The sequence below is a fragment of the Schistocerca gregaria genome, chromosome X (genome assembly GCF_023897955.1).
Source record: "Schistocerca gregaria isolate iqSchGreg1 chromosome X, iqSchGreg1.2, whole genome shotgun sequence".
NCBI lineage: Eukaryota > Metazoa > Arthropoda > Insecta > Orthoptera > Acrididae > Schistocerca > Schistocerca gregaria.
This window is the reverse complement of record NC_064931.1, coordinates 229,759,250-229,773,701: the sequence shown is the minus strand read 5'-3', so window position 1 is coordinate 229,773,701 and position 14,452 is coordinate 229,759,250. Positions and strand designations below refer to the sequence as shown.

At 38.2% G+C, this 14,452-nt stretch overlaps 1 protein-coding gene across 2 annotated transcripts in view; it reads left to right on the top strand.

The window, feature by feature from the left end:
• The first annotated feature begins 358 nt into the window (after nt 1–358).
• LOC126298299 (Krueppel-like factor 2) overlaps nt 359–14,452 on the top strand; it is a 33,924-nt gene continuing 19,830 nt past the window's right edge. Inside the window, exons 1-2 of one of the 2 annotated variants that reach the window (XM_049989596.1) lie at nt 359–484; nt 10,471–10,584. In XM_049989596.1, coding sequence (XP_049845553.1) covers nt 467–484; nt 10,471–10,584 — 132 coding nt within the window. In that variant the 5' untranslated portion in view covers nt 359–466. The remainder of the gene's footprint in view (nt 485–10,470; nt 10,585–14,452) is intronic. The other variant, XM_049989597.1, reaches the window with a different exon arrangement.

Below are 14,452 nucleotides of genomic sequence, written 5' to 3'. Positions count from 1 at the left end.
AGATACACCTTTGCATCAGCAAGGACATTGTGCTGTTTTAGTAGCAAAGTATCCCCGTATGTACAGAACAAAAACATCTTTACGCATTTTGTTAAAGACGCTACGGAGACGGGCGCACGTGCTGAACGGAGGGGAGCCGACGAATGCAGCGCAGCGGCATAAGGTTCGCGCTCAGCTGATAGAGGAATGTCAGGCGGGCACCCCTCTCCTGGCCGACCCGCCTGCCCCTCATTGGCTGCCGGCGCGCGGCGTCTCCGTCCCATTGGTCGCTGCTGACGTCACAAGCCTGCGCAGGAGAACAAGACGGGCTGGCTGTGCTTTCCGAAGTGATTTTCAAAACTAGTCCAATAAGAACAGGTGTTATTGTTCCCGCGGAGGCACTCTAAGCGTGACGCCTGGCGCCGGGAGACGGAGGCGTGCATGTGGGCTGCCGTTGCCGTTGCCGGAGCGACACCAACCCGATGGGATGGCTGATTTCCAAGAGGTAAGTGCTATTCCGTGCGTGTGACTTGCCGGACGGAACCTCCTTGTCGTTTCCACCGCAGCTTTTAGTGTTGTTCCGCTGTCACGTGAAATCGCACGCTCTGCACGGAGGTATTTTTTAGCTTCTTTCGGTGTAGAACATTTGAAAACGTGTAACTTCTGCCTGTAGGTCGGTGATGCTACGGAGTATGTACAGTGCTCTCCCACTCAGGAGAAAACTAACGCTAGGTCCTCGAGTGGTGTGAGATGTACTGCGTACATTTTCTCAATAAGCAGTATTAGTTACACTAGTATTACAGACAGCGGAATAAGGCCTTAACTCGTTTTACTGTTCTCCATTCTACGTTTGCAGTGTTTGGTATCTGTGTACCTGTCGTGTAGTTCTGTGTACCACTTATTTTATTCTTGCCGAATTATTTTCTCGTTTAAGCATTGTTGCTAATGAGCAGCGTGTAAAGTGACGTTCCAAATGAAGGTGTAAGAGTTGTGTGCCAGGTTAGAACCAAAGAAGCTGAGTACAGCATTATTAACACATGTTCCTGCAAACTACGGCTCTTGCTACCACCGGGAATGATAATACAACCGATAAATGAAAGGAAGAAAATATAAACATTCATTGCAAGTCAAAAATTACGGCCGCGTTGTTCTCGAGTGCTAGCTCATAAAACGGGGGCCGTATCGGGACTTGCAGTCCGGGCGATTGAATTCCAACACAGCCAATAAAATGTGTGGCGCGACAGCGTTGCAGTGCTTGTACCCACACCGTGGAAAGCGTGCTATTAATATAGATGTCGGCGCAGCATGCGGCTTCCTGCCGGTGTCCCTCAAGCCATGTTCTCCAGCCTTATAAAATGATCGTTGCTCGATTCATGCCGTCTACTAAAAGTTACCACAGACAATGCGAGTGCTACATAAATTATCAACTGCAGCACGGTGAAGTACGAGCAATCTAACACGAGTACCACCGTCCAGACTTTTCAATAACGAGTTCTACAGGCAGCGGAACAAAAGTGCGGCTGAAATTAACGACAGCGGGTTTAGATAGTTGGGAGTTCGTTCTCCTGTTGCAAAATATGTCAATCACTGTGCGCTCAAAATATGAAATTGGTTTCCTTAGCTGCTATTGTTCCCACAAGCGGTTTCATTTGAAAAAAAAAAAGTATCTCGGACGTGATATGTCACGCTTCAAGGATGAATACGCTGAAGATCAGTGAACGCCTCTTTCGGCAGAAGGGGTCCATCATCCGTAAATACTTTTATTTTGATTAATCTCTGTCCTCTGAACTGCTGCTGAGCATGTTGTGGAATCTACAGGATCAGTATTCTAAAAAGACTGTTTTCTTCGCTGTCTGTAGAGTACTGTGCAGATATTCCGATAGTAGTTACTCATCCGCAGGCGGAACCGGTTTCAATAAAAATAAAGCCAATGACGATTTTCTCATTTTTCTGCTGTGAAATACTTATGACTACAAAAATAAGATATGACAATGCACTGAAACCTGGAAAATTTTAAAAAAAATTGAAATTTAAAAAATTCAAGGGGACTTCTTTTATCGAAAAAACGAAGACAGATGATGTGTTTCAGAGTGGACGATACGATTTATGTAAATAAAGGACAATTTTGGGACTTCTCCTAGTGTTCTGGACAGCTCAATAATAGTAAAAGCATTTAGAACCCGCAAAACGTGCTCCGTCATTTACATATTATTGCAGTTGACTCTATGATAGGAAGAAACGCTTCGGGAACATTGTTGACATCAGATAATGTGTGGGGATATAAGTGTGGCACGCATTAATGGGACAGAACGACACGATGTCAGTCCTCTGTAAGTGTTTGGGCATGTGTTCAATCTGCACTTTCCTATGTTGTATTTTATCACCGGAGGAGTATTAGCAGCAGCCGGCCCTACTGCCTGGTACAAGTTGTCTTATGAACGATTGTCCCCCAATGATAATCCGGCCCGGTATGCAAATCATATTACTGGACCAACAGTATAATACGCCGTATAACGGTCGAGCTTCTTAAAATTTTAGTGCCAGTAATTATTGAGTAACAAAATCAATCATCACCTCTTATTTACATTCTGTGACTTAGCATACCTGTAAAGCTGCACCAGCTACAATAACTTACGCAATTTACAAGCTCGTAAGAATGTCAGGCAAATTTTGTTAAGCGATTCATCAGAGCTCACGTACCCTCTGCCATACGCCGAAGGTATAAAAGAATCGTGAAGTTTACGGCGACCTAAAGTAAATACAGCTTTATTTATTACACAAAATATTTTGATCGTTTTGGGACCTAGCCGGTGTATGACAGTCTATAGCAAGTCAGTTATTTAATTTGAGGGACGATTGAAATTTAAGCACGTTGCTTACCTTATCATAGTTTTGTTTGTTGTTGGTGAGGCCCCAAAATTAACCCTTATGATTGTGATGGACGATCCTGAATACTGAAAAACTATGGATCCCTACGTCACGTCGTGAAGGAATGCAATGATTGCATACATGTATGCAGTAGTTCCGCGCCAGCGCCCTGATATACATACAAGACACTGTCCGTGCGATGGTGTAGTTTGGCAGCACACGATGGAGTGAATTAACGATTTTGTTACTTTTAAGCTAATTTTATTTCATAGTGGAAACTAACATGAAGAATATTACTAAATTAGGTAGCAACCACTGCATTTTTTACAAAGAAAGGTAATGTTTACACATTTCATAATAACGTGACACCAAGAATTGTGTCCCTTCGAAGTGAAGTAAGACGCAATAATATTTTGAGAACAGATTTTACATTTCAGGAATTTTATTTTTTAAATAATAGACAAATTTCTCTGTTTACAGTTTTTCTTATTACAAAATACGTTTCTTTCGTAATAATCTCCTTCGTCAGTTGAGATATTAGCTTCATGTATCAATCAAAGATTACATTTGAAAGCAATGATACATTTTGCTCTCGTAAACTTGAGGATCACCAGACAGTCCTTTCAGCCAAAGTTTTGTTTATGGTCTTTAGTGAGAAAGCTTAAGTATTAACACGAATATAAAATTTGACAGTGGGTTTTGTAGATGGTATTAAACGAACAAGGAAACATGAATAAATATTGCTGCGAATTATGTTTGTTCACTATGATGCGGGGTGAAGTTCTGAGAGAATATTAGGGGTCTGTCACTTAATTGGGGGCAATAAATGTGGACCGTGGAGTGGCATTTCTGTGACGCATAGCATTTAAGGAATTCTTGTGTTTCTCTAGCTCTCTCTCTCTCTCTCTCTCTCTCTCTCTCTCTCTCTCTCTCTCTCTCCCCTTTCTCTCTCATTTACACTGCGTCATAAATGTTCCATTAGATACACGTATCATTCTACCCAGATATGTCACATAATGTTGCAACTTCTATTTCGTTGTGATTAATTATTCACGATATATTTAACTATTGGGATCCATGTAATGACCGGTATGGAAGTATGAAATACTTCGCCCTTGCAGAGAGCAATTTATCACGGCTGTATTGTCAGTGCGTTCTGCTGCAGAGGTGATCAGAAGACCAGATAACACGTCCCCCGTGGCGCGTTACGTGTGAAATGATTAGAGTCGCAGCACAGTTTTAACTGAGTGACATTAATGTTTATGGTAACTACCTCATATTACTTTTTTTCTTTAGTTGCAGTGTCCGAAGTTCACGATGTAAGCTGACGAAAACACTGACGCCGTGATCAATAGATTTACTCTGTACATTCGGAACTGTTATTTAGAATTGCGTTACTCAGACAGATCTCACAAACTGATCAGAGATGTTGGATGATGTTTGTTTGTAAGTGTTTGCCAGTATGATAACAACGTTTACCACGTGTATTTCCTTACACACATGTAATTTACAGATGTTCAGAACAACATTTCCGGTAAGAAAATTCTTTAAAGGAGAAACATACAAGGAACCTCTTTGCAAAATTACTCTTAGAAAAAAATGACATAAAGAATAAATTAACTTTCATGTTTTCCACCAAAAACTCTGTAGCAAGTGACCGTATCTTTGTGCTATCTGCTACAACCTCTGTTTAATTCAACTTTATTCCCTAGTGCGTAATATGTCGTGCTCGCAGTAGTCTCATCAGTCGCTTCGGACAATCCCTTTTAACCTAGGTTTTTGTTCCTTTCTGTGCTGCGTAGAGCACCCTTACGGTGACTAGTCGTAAAATGACGTATGTATAAGTTCAGTGTTGTGCGAGGAAGAAAGCTCATAACTTAAGCCACAAATATCCGCAGTACAGAAACGACCAAAAGACTAAAATCACTGTGTGCTATGATGAAACCAAGATCTGTAAATGGTATCACAGAATTTGAAACGTATTTTGCAATAACAAAAAATATTTGATGGGTCAATAAATTTACTGAACATTGCAATGAATGCTGTTTTCGTCAGGTCTATATTATATTTCAGAGAATGTTTTCGTCTCCAAGGAAACACGAATAGTATGAACTATATAACACAAGACGTCGAAAACATTTGTTGTCGAATAAGAGTAGATTACGAATTTACAGAAAAGAGTTCCACTTAACGATTGATATAATTTCACCGCCAACATCGCTATTTCTGAACCTTTTATTCCACCACGCATAATTATACACGTTTGTCGTTCATAAAAGAGAGTGCAACGAAAATATTTGTTATGAAACTTAATAAAATTCTAGTAGGAATAAATATAAACGTGAAGTGAACGTCGCCATTATGGAAACGCAAGTATCATTCTCAGCTAAAAGAGTTATCATAAGTTCAAATGGATATCCTGGGATCAGTGTACACGGCGAAGCTGAGCGTATGATGTTTCCGCGACGAAAACCGTATCAAAGAATAGAAACTTTGTGCAAAGGACACGGTGAATGTCTAGAATTCATCGAAGCTCATCTGAAAAAATAGGCACTCTACTGTCTATGGATGCAATGGCATAATTTTACATATTTTGAAAGAAGAAAATTTGGTTGCTATTTATGTCAGCAGTTGCATCGGTTTTAATTACTTTCTTCCAATCGAGGAATATGCATGGCAATACGAACTTTTTCGAAAAGGAGTATTTCATTTTCATTCGATATTCATTTTTAAAACAGTTATTTACTTGTTTCAAATTAAAGCTCATGTTTGTCACAAGCTCAGGTTTCCCATAAGCAGCTCTCCTTATTTTCATACTTCTATGAATCAGTCGAAGTTCATATAATGTTGCAAGAAATGAAATTTTTGTACTTTGCAACAATGATGATTCTCCTCTACAGAATTACTCATTCAGTTATAATTCTTTATTCTGCCACAGTTGATTGGTATAATACCGCGTCATACTTAGTCCTGTTCAGCTGCTGTTGCAGAAGTCAATGTCAGGAATATTGTTGCACTGAAGAAGGTCTTTGTAATGTCGTTGCAATCGAATTAACCATCTCATGGCTAGCTTCTATACTTCACACAGACACTTTTGTCGGGCGTGAACGCTAACGTTAACAATAAAAAGTTTTTGAAAGCCAGATTTTCTCGATTTACAGAATCTTACGGCAAAGTCTAAAAGAGAGTTCTATTGTCCATGTGATTCCCGGAAAAGAGATCCGTGTATGAAACAGATTGCTGCATTGAATGTTGCAGTAACAAATGTATTCTTTAAGCATCAAAAGCACACATACTGCTCTGAAAAAAGGTGCAAAGACTAGAAAAAATTGAGTTATTGAACCTCTGACATAATTTAAAAACGAAAATAAACCAATGAAGCACTGATAACTCTCTTCATGTAAAACTAATTTCTTGGCTGTATATTCTCCCCACCTTGCTTTATTCATCGTTTAGATAATAACAGAAATTACAGATTTATCATAATAAAAAATCGTAACGATGGAAAGCAGTGACGGAAATATTGCTTAGAGTGTTTAATATCAATTTTGATAAATTTTTCTGGTTTGAAAAAATGTCTGTAAATAGAGATAATTAAGCTTCCAGTTGCTGGCATTAGAAAAATGAAAGCCCAAATTTTCGATTTTCATAAAATTCAGGTTGGTCAACTGCGCCATTCGCGGAGTATTTCATTTTCATGTCTCGGATCGGTATTCACCTTTAAAGACATCTCTATAAAAAGCAGGCACAGTATTTCGCAGTTACTTTGTACACTGAAATTTATATTAGCTCTACGCAACCTGCACTGATATTTATCGTCACACCAATCAACGGCTGAATGTGGAATAATTACGCGTGCCTCCATATTTATTAATTGGTATTACCAGCAAACTATTAGTGGAGTACAATTCAGGAAACCGAATCAGACATTTGTGGCTACCACAAATAAAATTTTGGAAACAATAAACTGTGAATGGTAGCGTCTACTGCAAAAGGTCCGTCTAGTACATATCGGACTTAAATGGGATTGCACGACTTGGAAAGTGTAGTAGCTGATTATCTACAACTTCAATCGTTCGATTAGAATAAATTACATTGCATTTAATTACAGTTCTGTATCATCAGCTATCGTCTTGCTGATAGTAGCAATGTCTCCCAGATGTTACAATAAAAACATTTCCTTCACTTGGCGTCCACTACCACGCACGGATTATATGCCAACACGAAACCAGTCTCAGGCGGCAAAGGTTTTCATTGACTCCGAATGCAGCTAAGTAATTACAAATATATGTTGTTTCTGTCAGTGATGTTCGGCCTTCTACAGCAGAACTACGTTGTGCTGCACAAAACTGTAGTATACAAGGAGACTTCAAAAAGTTAGGTACACATTATCATCCCATGTCAAGTAGGTTTAATTCAGTGGTGCACTATACTTCAAAGTGACACATATACGTGACACTATTATTCAACATAGTAATCCAGTTTCTGTAAACAACGGTCCGAAAGTACTTCTAATCGTTCAGGTCCTCGACGAGAGTAATGCGCTCCTTGATCACGAAGCCATTCAAGAACTGCAGTATTAAAGTCCTCATCGTCGGAAACTCTCCTTCCCTCAGATATTCTTTCAGTTTGCCGAAAAAATGGAAATCGCACGGTGCAAGACCTGGACTGTATGGTGGATCAACATCGCCTTCTTGTGTGCGGCTTTGGTCAAATTGTTGGCGCCACTTCACGGCTGCACTCGACACTACATTTGGTCTGTATATCGTCAGAATTTTTCTGTGGATCTGAAATTTAGACTTTTTGTCCACAAGAGTCGTATAGTCCCGCTTACTTCAACTTCGGATTATATTCCCAGAATCCGCGCCATTTCACTCGCACGAAGTGATGTACCTGGTATCCGTACCGCAACAAAACCGCCTCTGCAGGATACCGGAAATATGTACTCCCTTTAACAATGCGCCACTCTTATTGTGTAATGCTCTTAGCGTGGGACGACATGTGTAACTAACTGACTAAAGTCCGTATGTTCCTTCGTCAACCCAATTAGACTTGCCCGCTGCACTAAGCACTAAAACAGATGAAATGCAAATTGAGTTCAGGAAGTTGAAGCAGAGAATTTAGTACACAGTCAGGTTATATTTGGAAAAGTGTCTGAAAGTGAGATGGCCTTTTTGAATGATGTAGCTAAATTTTCTCCTCCACTATTCGCAGAGAAATTTCATTTTCTGTTGTTCTTGCGTTTGATTTCGGAAGGACTCAGTTACAAAGTACTACGAAAGTGAGGAACATATCGAATTAGTCCGAAATAACTAATGTTACTTTGTACAATGTAACGTTTCATGGAACGAAACCTACCACTGGCAACAGTCTCTTCTTCGTTAAGACAGAGAGAAAGAGAGAGAGAGAGAGGGAGAGAGAAAGAGAGAGATAATGTCAACGAACCAAAAGAAAAAGAATTTACATACTATAATGATAACAATAACACAATAAAATGAGTTATCACATTTATAAGCCTAGAATTCCTACTTAATTAGAACTTGGAGTTCTGCTCGAAATGAAAATATTCGTAGCTCACAAATATCTGACGAATATACAGCATAGAGTTTCGAGTAATCCCAGCTGATGTGCTCAGGTATCCTTCTGTATATTTATTACCTAAGTAGGTATGGGAGAAGTTGGATCAGAATCTCCAGTCCTCTGGTTCCGAGTCACAAATTTTGTTTCCAGAACAAGCTTACGAAATGGTTTCTGGTGTCATTAAGTGTGGGGAAACTTTTTTTTCAACATATAAAAGGGTCAAGCACGTGATTTACAGCTAATCAATTTGAGAATAACTCAAGAGCTCCAAAGAATCAAAACAATATTCTAACAACTTACCGTCCTGCAGACTTTGAAGTACTTTTGAAGAAGCTACAACAAGAAGACACTTTCCTGCCTTTTTAGATTGAAGCGAAATCGTTGCTATCCGTAATCAAATAATTGTAATACTTTTGATGGATGAAGTGTTGAATATTGTAATTTATTTCCGATTGTGCTATTCTAGTAATAATACAAACAAATACCGAGCTGAAAATCTCATTTTCAGAGTAGTGAGAAATAATTATCTTGGTCCAGGTTCCATAAATTATTGAAAGTAAGAAAATTATTTTAAGTAGCAACAGGTTTTTTCATATTATTTACATTCATATAATTCGAAACAAATTGATACGTTAATTATCAAATATCATCATTTTGGGAAATGTCCTAGTTTTAGTGAACTGTGCGTTTCGGTGAATTTTTGTCAGAAGGCATAGGAACGAAGTACATATATGGATTTAGTTACATAACAAAACTCAACAGATAAACGTAACTGATTAGCGAAAGTTTCTAGAATAAAGCTGCTATACAATTTTTATCAAATCGAATGATGTCCTACTCCTTAGCTGCCCCGTGTGCAATTAATCCTACAATTACATACATTCATAATGTTTTTTGGTGGCATCCACGCAATATTTTTTACTTTCAAGCTTTTTTTAATTAATTAAATAAAAATAAAGGTACTATTTAAGAATAACAGAACAACATATCAACTTTTTGTGTAGTGTTTCATGGCATTGGCTTGTGACATCTCGAATTAATCCCATTTTCTGTTTTGACACACACTTCAGATCTGTATAATCTTTATAACATGCAGTTTGTTCATCCATAGAAGAATAGACGATTGTGTGTATGTGGGCGTGTGTGGCAACGATTGATACCGAAGGAAGACATCGATTTACTGCGTCATTCACTTTTTAAAGTTCAACGTGGATTGGAGTCTGTTCACGTCGAGGAATTGACTTAACGTCAATTTGAGAGACATCAATTACACAAGAAGCTTGCATTAGTATTACATTAGTGAGGACATGTTACTCTTTTTCAAAGCAAATGAAAAGTGTTTAACATAGCTCTGAATATGTGCAGAGGCTGTACTTACTTCATAGAAATATGTAAACTGCCCCGAATCCCAGCAGTAACGATAACATTTATTCAATAGTGCAAGACGACGGGTAACTTTATTGTCACATCGCTATCTGGCAAACAGGCAACACGTGTGCTAGCCACAAGTTCATTCTATGATGTGAACAAAATTAACTCTACCTGTACCTGATGACAACGCTATACCGATCTAAACGCGTAATGGACTTTAAATAAAAACTGACAGATGCAATAAATTGAAATATTTCCTGTGTGTTACCTGTTTAGTCGCTGGCCTGGACAAAGAGCCATTATGGACGAAGTATTCTTTCTTCCAGTGATTCAGTTAATCATTATAATCGACAAAAAGGAGCGTAATTGCTTTATATACAGTGGCTTTTATTGTGCTCACTGTTCCAGTTAAGGATACCTAAAGTGTACATGGCAACCATTGGAAACTTAAACTCAGTTTGTAGGAAGAGTAATAACCGTCCCTTTCACATATTAGGTCAGAAGTGACCATCCGAAAAAAAGAGCTAGCAACTGACAAAAGATTATTCCGTTTTTATTTTTGTTCGGTTCTCACATGCTAAATTTAAGAAGTTCGCGGTAGGCGACGTTAATGCATATTGTCGTTTCTCCGAGTAAATAATAATTTTGGCTGATGTTTTTCTGCCGTAACAGAATATGCGAGCTGCAGAGACCTATCATCCTGGGTGCCCACCAGGACTCTTCGGTGGATCACGATTGCATCCTGGGATCGAGGCGTCTTTGACGTCTTCCTATGATCAGTACGATGTAAGCTTGTTTTCTTACTTTTTCCTTGTGGTGAAGCTTATAGCATGGTTCCTTCTTACAAGGAAAATAGTATTTAATGCTTTAAAAACTTAGTTTCCGCGCCTAACCCTAAAACACAAGTTAACTTTCTCAAGTCAGAAATCCATTCTCTGTTTTGCTTATTTGTTTTGTTTCGCATCTCTTCCGGGATTGGATGAAACTATCTGTGTTACCAATTTAAAAAAATGGTTTCGAGACTATTTTGTGCATCCAAATTGCTACAGTCTGGAATCCATCCGGAAGAAAAGCCATAAAATCAGAGATATTTCAAAATTCCTGCTTATTACTGCTTTTATATGCATATCTTAAAGTAAAATCTCAGTCAGATATTATGTAATAATAATTTTCTGTAATTTTTTTTCATTATACGTTATGTAACTAGAAAGGTCACTTAATAACATCTGCTAGTGCTGAGGTTTTGTTCCCTGTATTTTATCAAATGTGAAAAAATACGCGGTAGGCTCAGAGATTACACTGAGGTTTCCCTTATACTGAAACTGATTTTCAAAGACAGGTGGTATATTGTCACATCACTCACCAGGCTAAATAATGTAGCATATGCGGTTGGTTAACTGGGTTTGCTCTTCAATGAATGTGCCTGCACATGTCCACTTTTTCTCACCAACTTGAGAAGCTAAATTTCTAACAAAACCACCGAATATATAAATACAAGAATCAAGTTGCTAATGAAACTTTATTTCCCACAAAACCCTTCATAGTTTATGTGTATCAATCCCTCTTTATACTTCGAGGGATATTAGCAACTGGTTTTCTGCTCGGAGTTACGGATGTAAAGAACCATGGTAACAGTTGTTTTTCTGACGAAATCCAGTAATAAATGATCGAATAAATATAAAAACTAAGGTTCTGACAATCTATAAGACAGACATGTCCGAAGAATGAACTATACTCGCAGAAAAGGTGACGAATGTAAATGACATATAGCACACGTGGCCTCGAATTTCGTAGCATTCCAGATTCACAGTGGAGCATTCGCCCTTTCGAATCATTATTGTTATCTTTCAAGTGTAATAACTTAGTATGTGATTGTTATCTTTCAAGTGTGATAACTTAGTATGTGATTGTGATGAGTTTCCACGTTGTGTCGCTTTCTGTATTTGTTTTTGATTACGTCGACGAAAGGTAGAGAAGAAAACCGAGTGGCTGCACGTAGCTTATTCTTTTCGAAAGGCGTCAAAGGGGCCGCTGAGATTAAAGTGCTCATCCAAATAGGGAATCATCATCAACATTGTCATTTTCCCTCATTCCATGAGACAATGCGGAGAAGTTTAAAAATTAAAGTAGAACTTTGCGCTAGAAGCTCAGCTGTCATATTATTAGTGGCGTCAGCTACGAAACAAGATTAGTGGAAGTATCTTACGAACTTCAGCTCGACTGTAATTTATAAAATACAATATTATCCAAATAATTCAGTAAGAATTATGTATGGGACACAGTACTGAAAACAACACATTAACTTTCAACTGAGGTGCAGGGACACCCGTGATTTTATTCTATTTTACATGCCAACGTACAATAGTCACACAGATTCGTAATAGATATACACTGCTATTTCTGGTACACAGTGCAATGTAGTGTAGAAATAGTCATTGGGGACCAATATGCTTCTTATGGCAGACAATCTGCTTCGAACTGTAATAGAACTTTTTAGAGTATCTAGTACAAAGTACGTGAAATGATCTTTACCTTCATTGTAAAGTATCATAAATAGCAAGGCAGAGACGATTCAAAGAAGATCTGCATGCTTTGTCACGGGGTTTTTTGATTATGGAAACGTTCAAAAATTTTAAGTGGAATACCATATAGGGAACGGGTGAGCCTAACTCACAAAATTCTTCGAGTCCACATTCCTAAACGTGTCAAGTAACATATAACTTCTACCATCAACATCTCGTATAATTAGAACGACGGTATACTTAAAGAAATGCAAGATTACCTACAGAGTTGCCGATATATTTATTGCAGTGTAGCATGCATGAGTGGCGTAGGATAGCGGTAAATTAACGATGTAAATATATACTCTCTGCCAAACACCGTGTGGCAGCTAACCTAATACAGATATAGGAGTAGGCATTGTACAAAGCTTCGTCTTGCCGACTGCAGCTTTGCTGTTTTCCCTTTATTCAAATGGCTCTAAGCACTATGGGGCTTAACATCTGAGGTCATCAGTCCCCTAGGCGTAGAACTACTTAAACCTAAATAACCTAATGGCATCACAAACATCCATGCCCGAGACAGGATTCGAACCTGCGACTGTGACAGCAGCGCCGTTCCGGACTAAAGCGCCTAGAACCGCTCGGCTACAAGGGCCGGCTTTCCCTTTATTGACCAACTTCTGCTCCCCATTTCGTCTGAAATGTCCTATGTTTCCTCTGTTGTTTGATATCCTCCCAACGCTGTTATGTTCTTTCTTATGTCCTCACTGATCATCATTTATTTATTATCTTTTCGTTGAATGTAGCACGTGAACTTCAGTACTTTATACCTGAAAGTTATTCTCTCTGTCATTCCCATTTCTTGATTATTATTTCTTTCCAAACTTAAATTTAGTTTCCATTATCGAAGCTATTGTTCCTTTCTTTTAAATAAATACTGGAATATTTGCACCGGTAATTTCTACAAGTCTTCATATGCACCGAGTTTATTTTCGGTAGAAACGCAAAAATGTGTTTTAAAAACAAGCCATTTTGCTTACATCAATAGTGAACGTAACAGAAAATATTTTAAAACAGCATCAGTTTTTACATTCTATAGGAAGTAAGTTAGAAGCTTCCGATTTCTGTGATTTCCTTTAACAGTAGCTTCAGAGGTGTGCTTTTTTGTGTACCGAATAATTAAAGACTTTTTCAAAAGATATGTAGACACAAGACTATTAGAAAAACAATTGTAATGTGTTTACAATCAGATGATACACAACTAACGTGTATTACTGCAGTCTGGATGAATGAGAATATTTTTGGCTTCCTGTTTCAACTCCGACCGTCGGAGAGAGTCCTCTACCTGTAGAAGAACAGAAATAGCAGTAAAAAGCGGCAAATCACTTCCACAGAAAATGTGAGAAAGAGCCTTTTAGAATGAAGAATTTGTTTCTTCGTTAATCTGGGTCACTCATTCGGAAAAAACTGTTAAAAAAATAAAATACAATCACCTTCGACAAACTCTTTAGATATTAATAAACTTCTTCAATAATTTTCATTCACTTCTTGGTTGTATTACACGTGTTATTATTTTTCTTTTTTCTGTAGTCTCCAGTTTGTTCGGTTTGTAATTAATCGTCAAGCATTGTATCACATATAAATATTATCATCTAACCGATGTCGTATCTTATCAAAGTTTTCTATGCCTGTATATAGAATTAATATAATGGACTTCACATTCCTATTATGTGTTGGTTATTTATCTGAATGTGATTTGATGTTCACGCAGAATCAAAGTTAAGTGAACACAGCTGACTCAATCTTTACTAAGGACAACAAAATGTGACCCCATTAGTGGATGCGAAATCTTTTTTGCTTAAATGTTAATCGTGAAACAGCTGAAGTTGTTTTAACAAGATCATTAGAGACGAAGGCAAAAGTAGGGGAGGGAATCACGAGTGGCCTTATCAAAGGAACCACCCTGAGATTAACCGAAATTCGTTTTGGTAACTTTCTTTATCGAATTCTTCTGTTTGTGAGTACTAAAATTTAGAAGCTGGTAACCAAGTAAGGGCTCACCGAGTGAAGGATTGGCCCATAAATCGGTCCGGTTCCCGTCACTTCTTCGAGTTAAAATGGTTCAAATGGCTCTGAGCACTGTGGGACTTAAC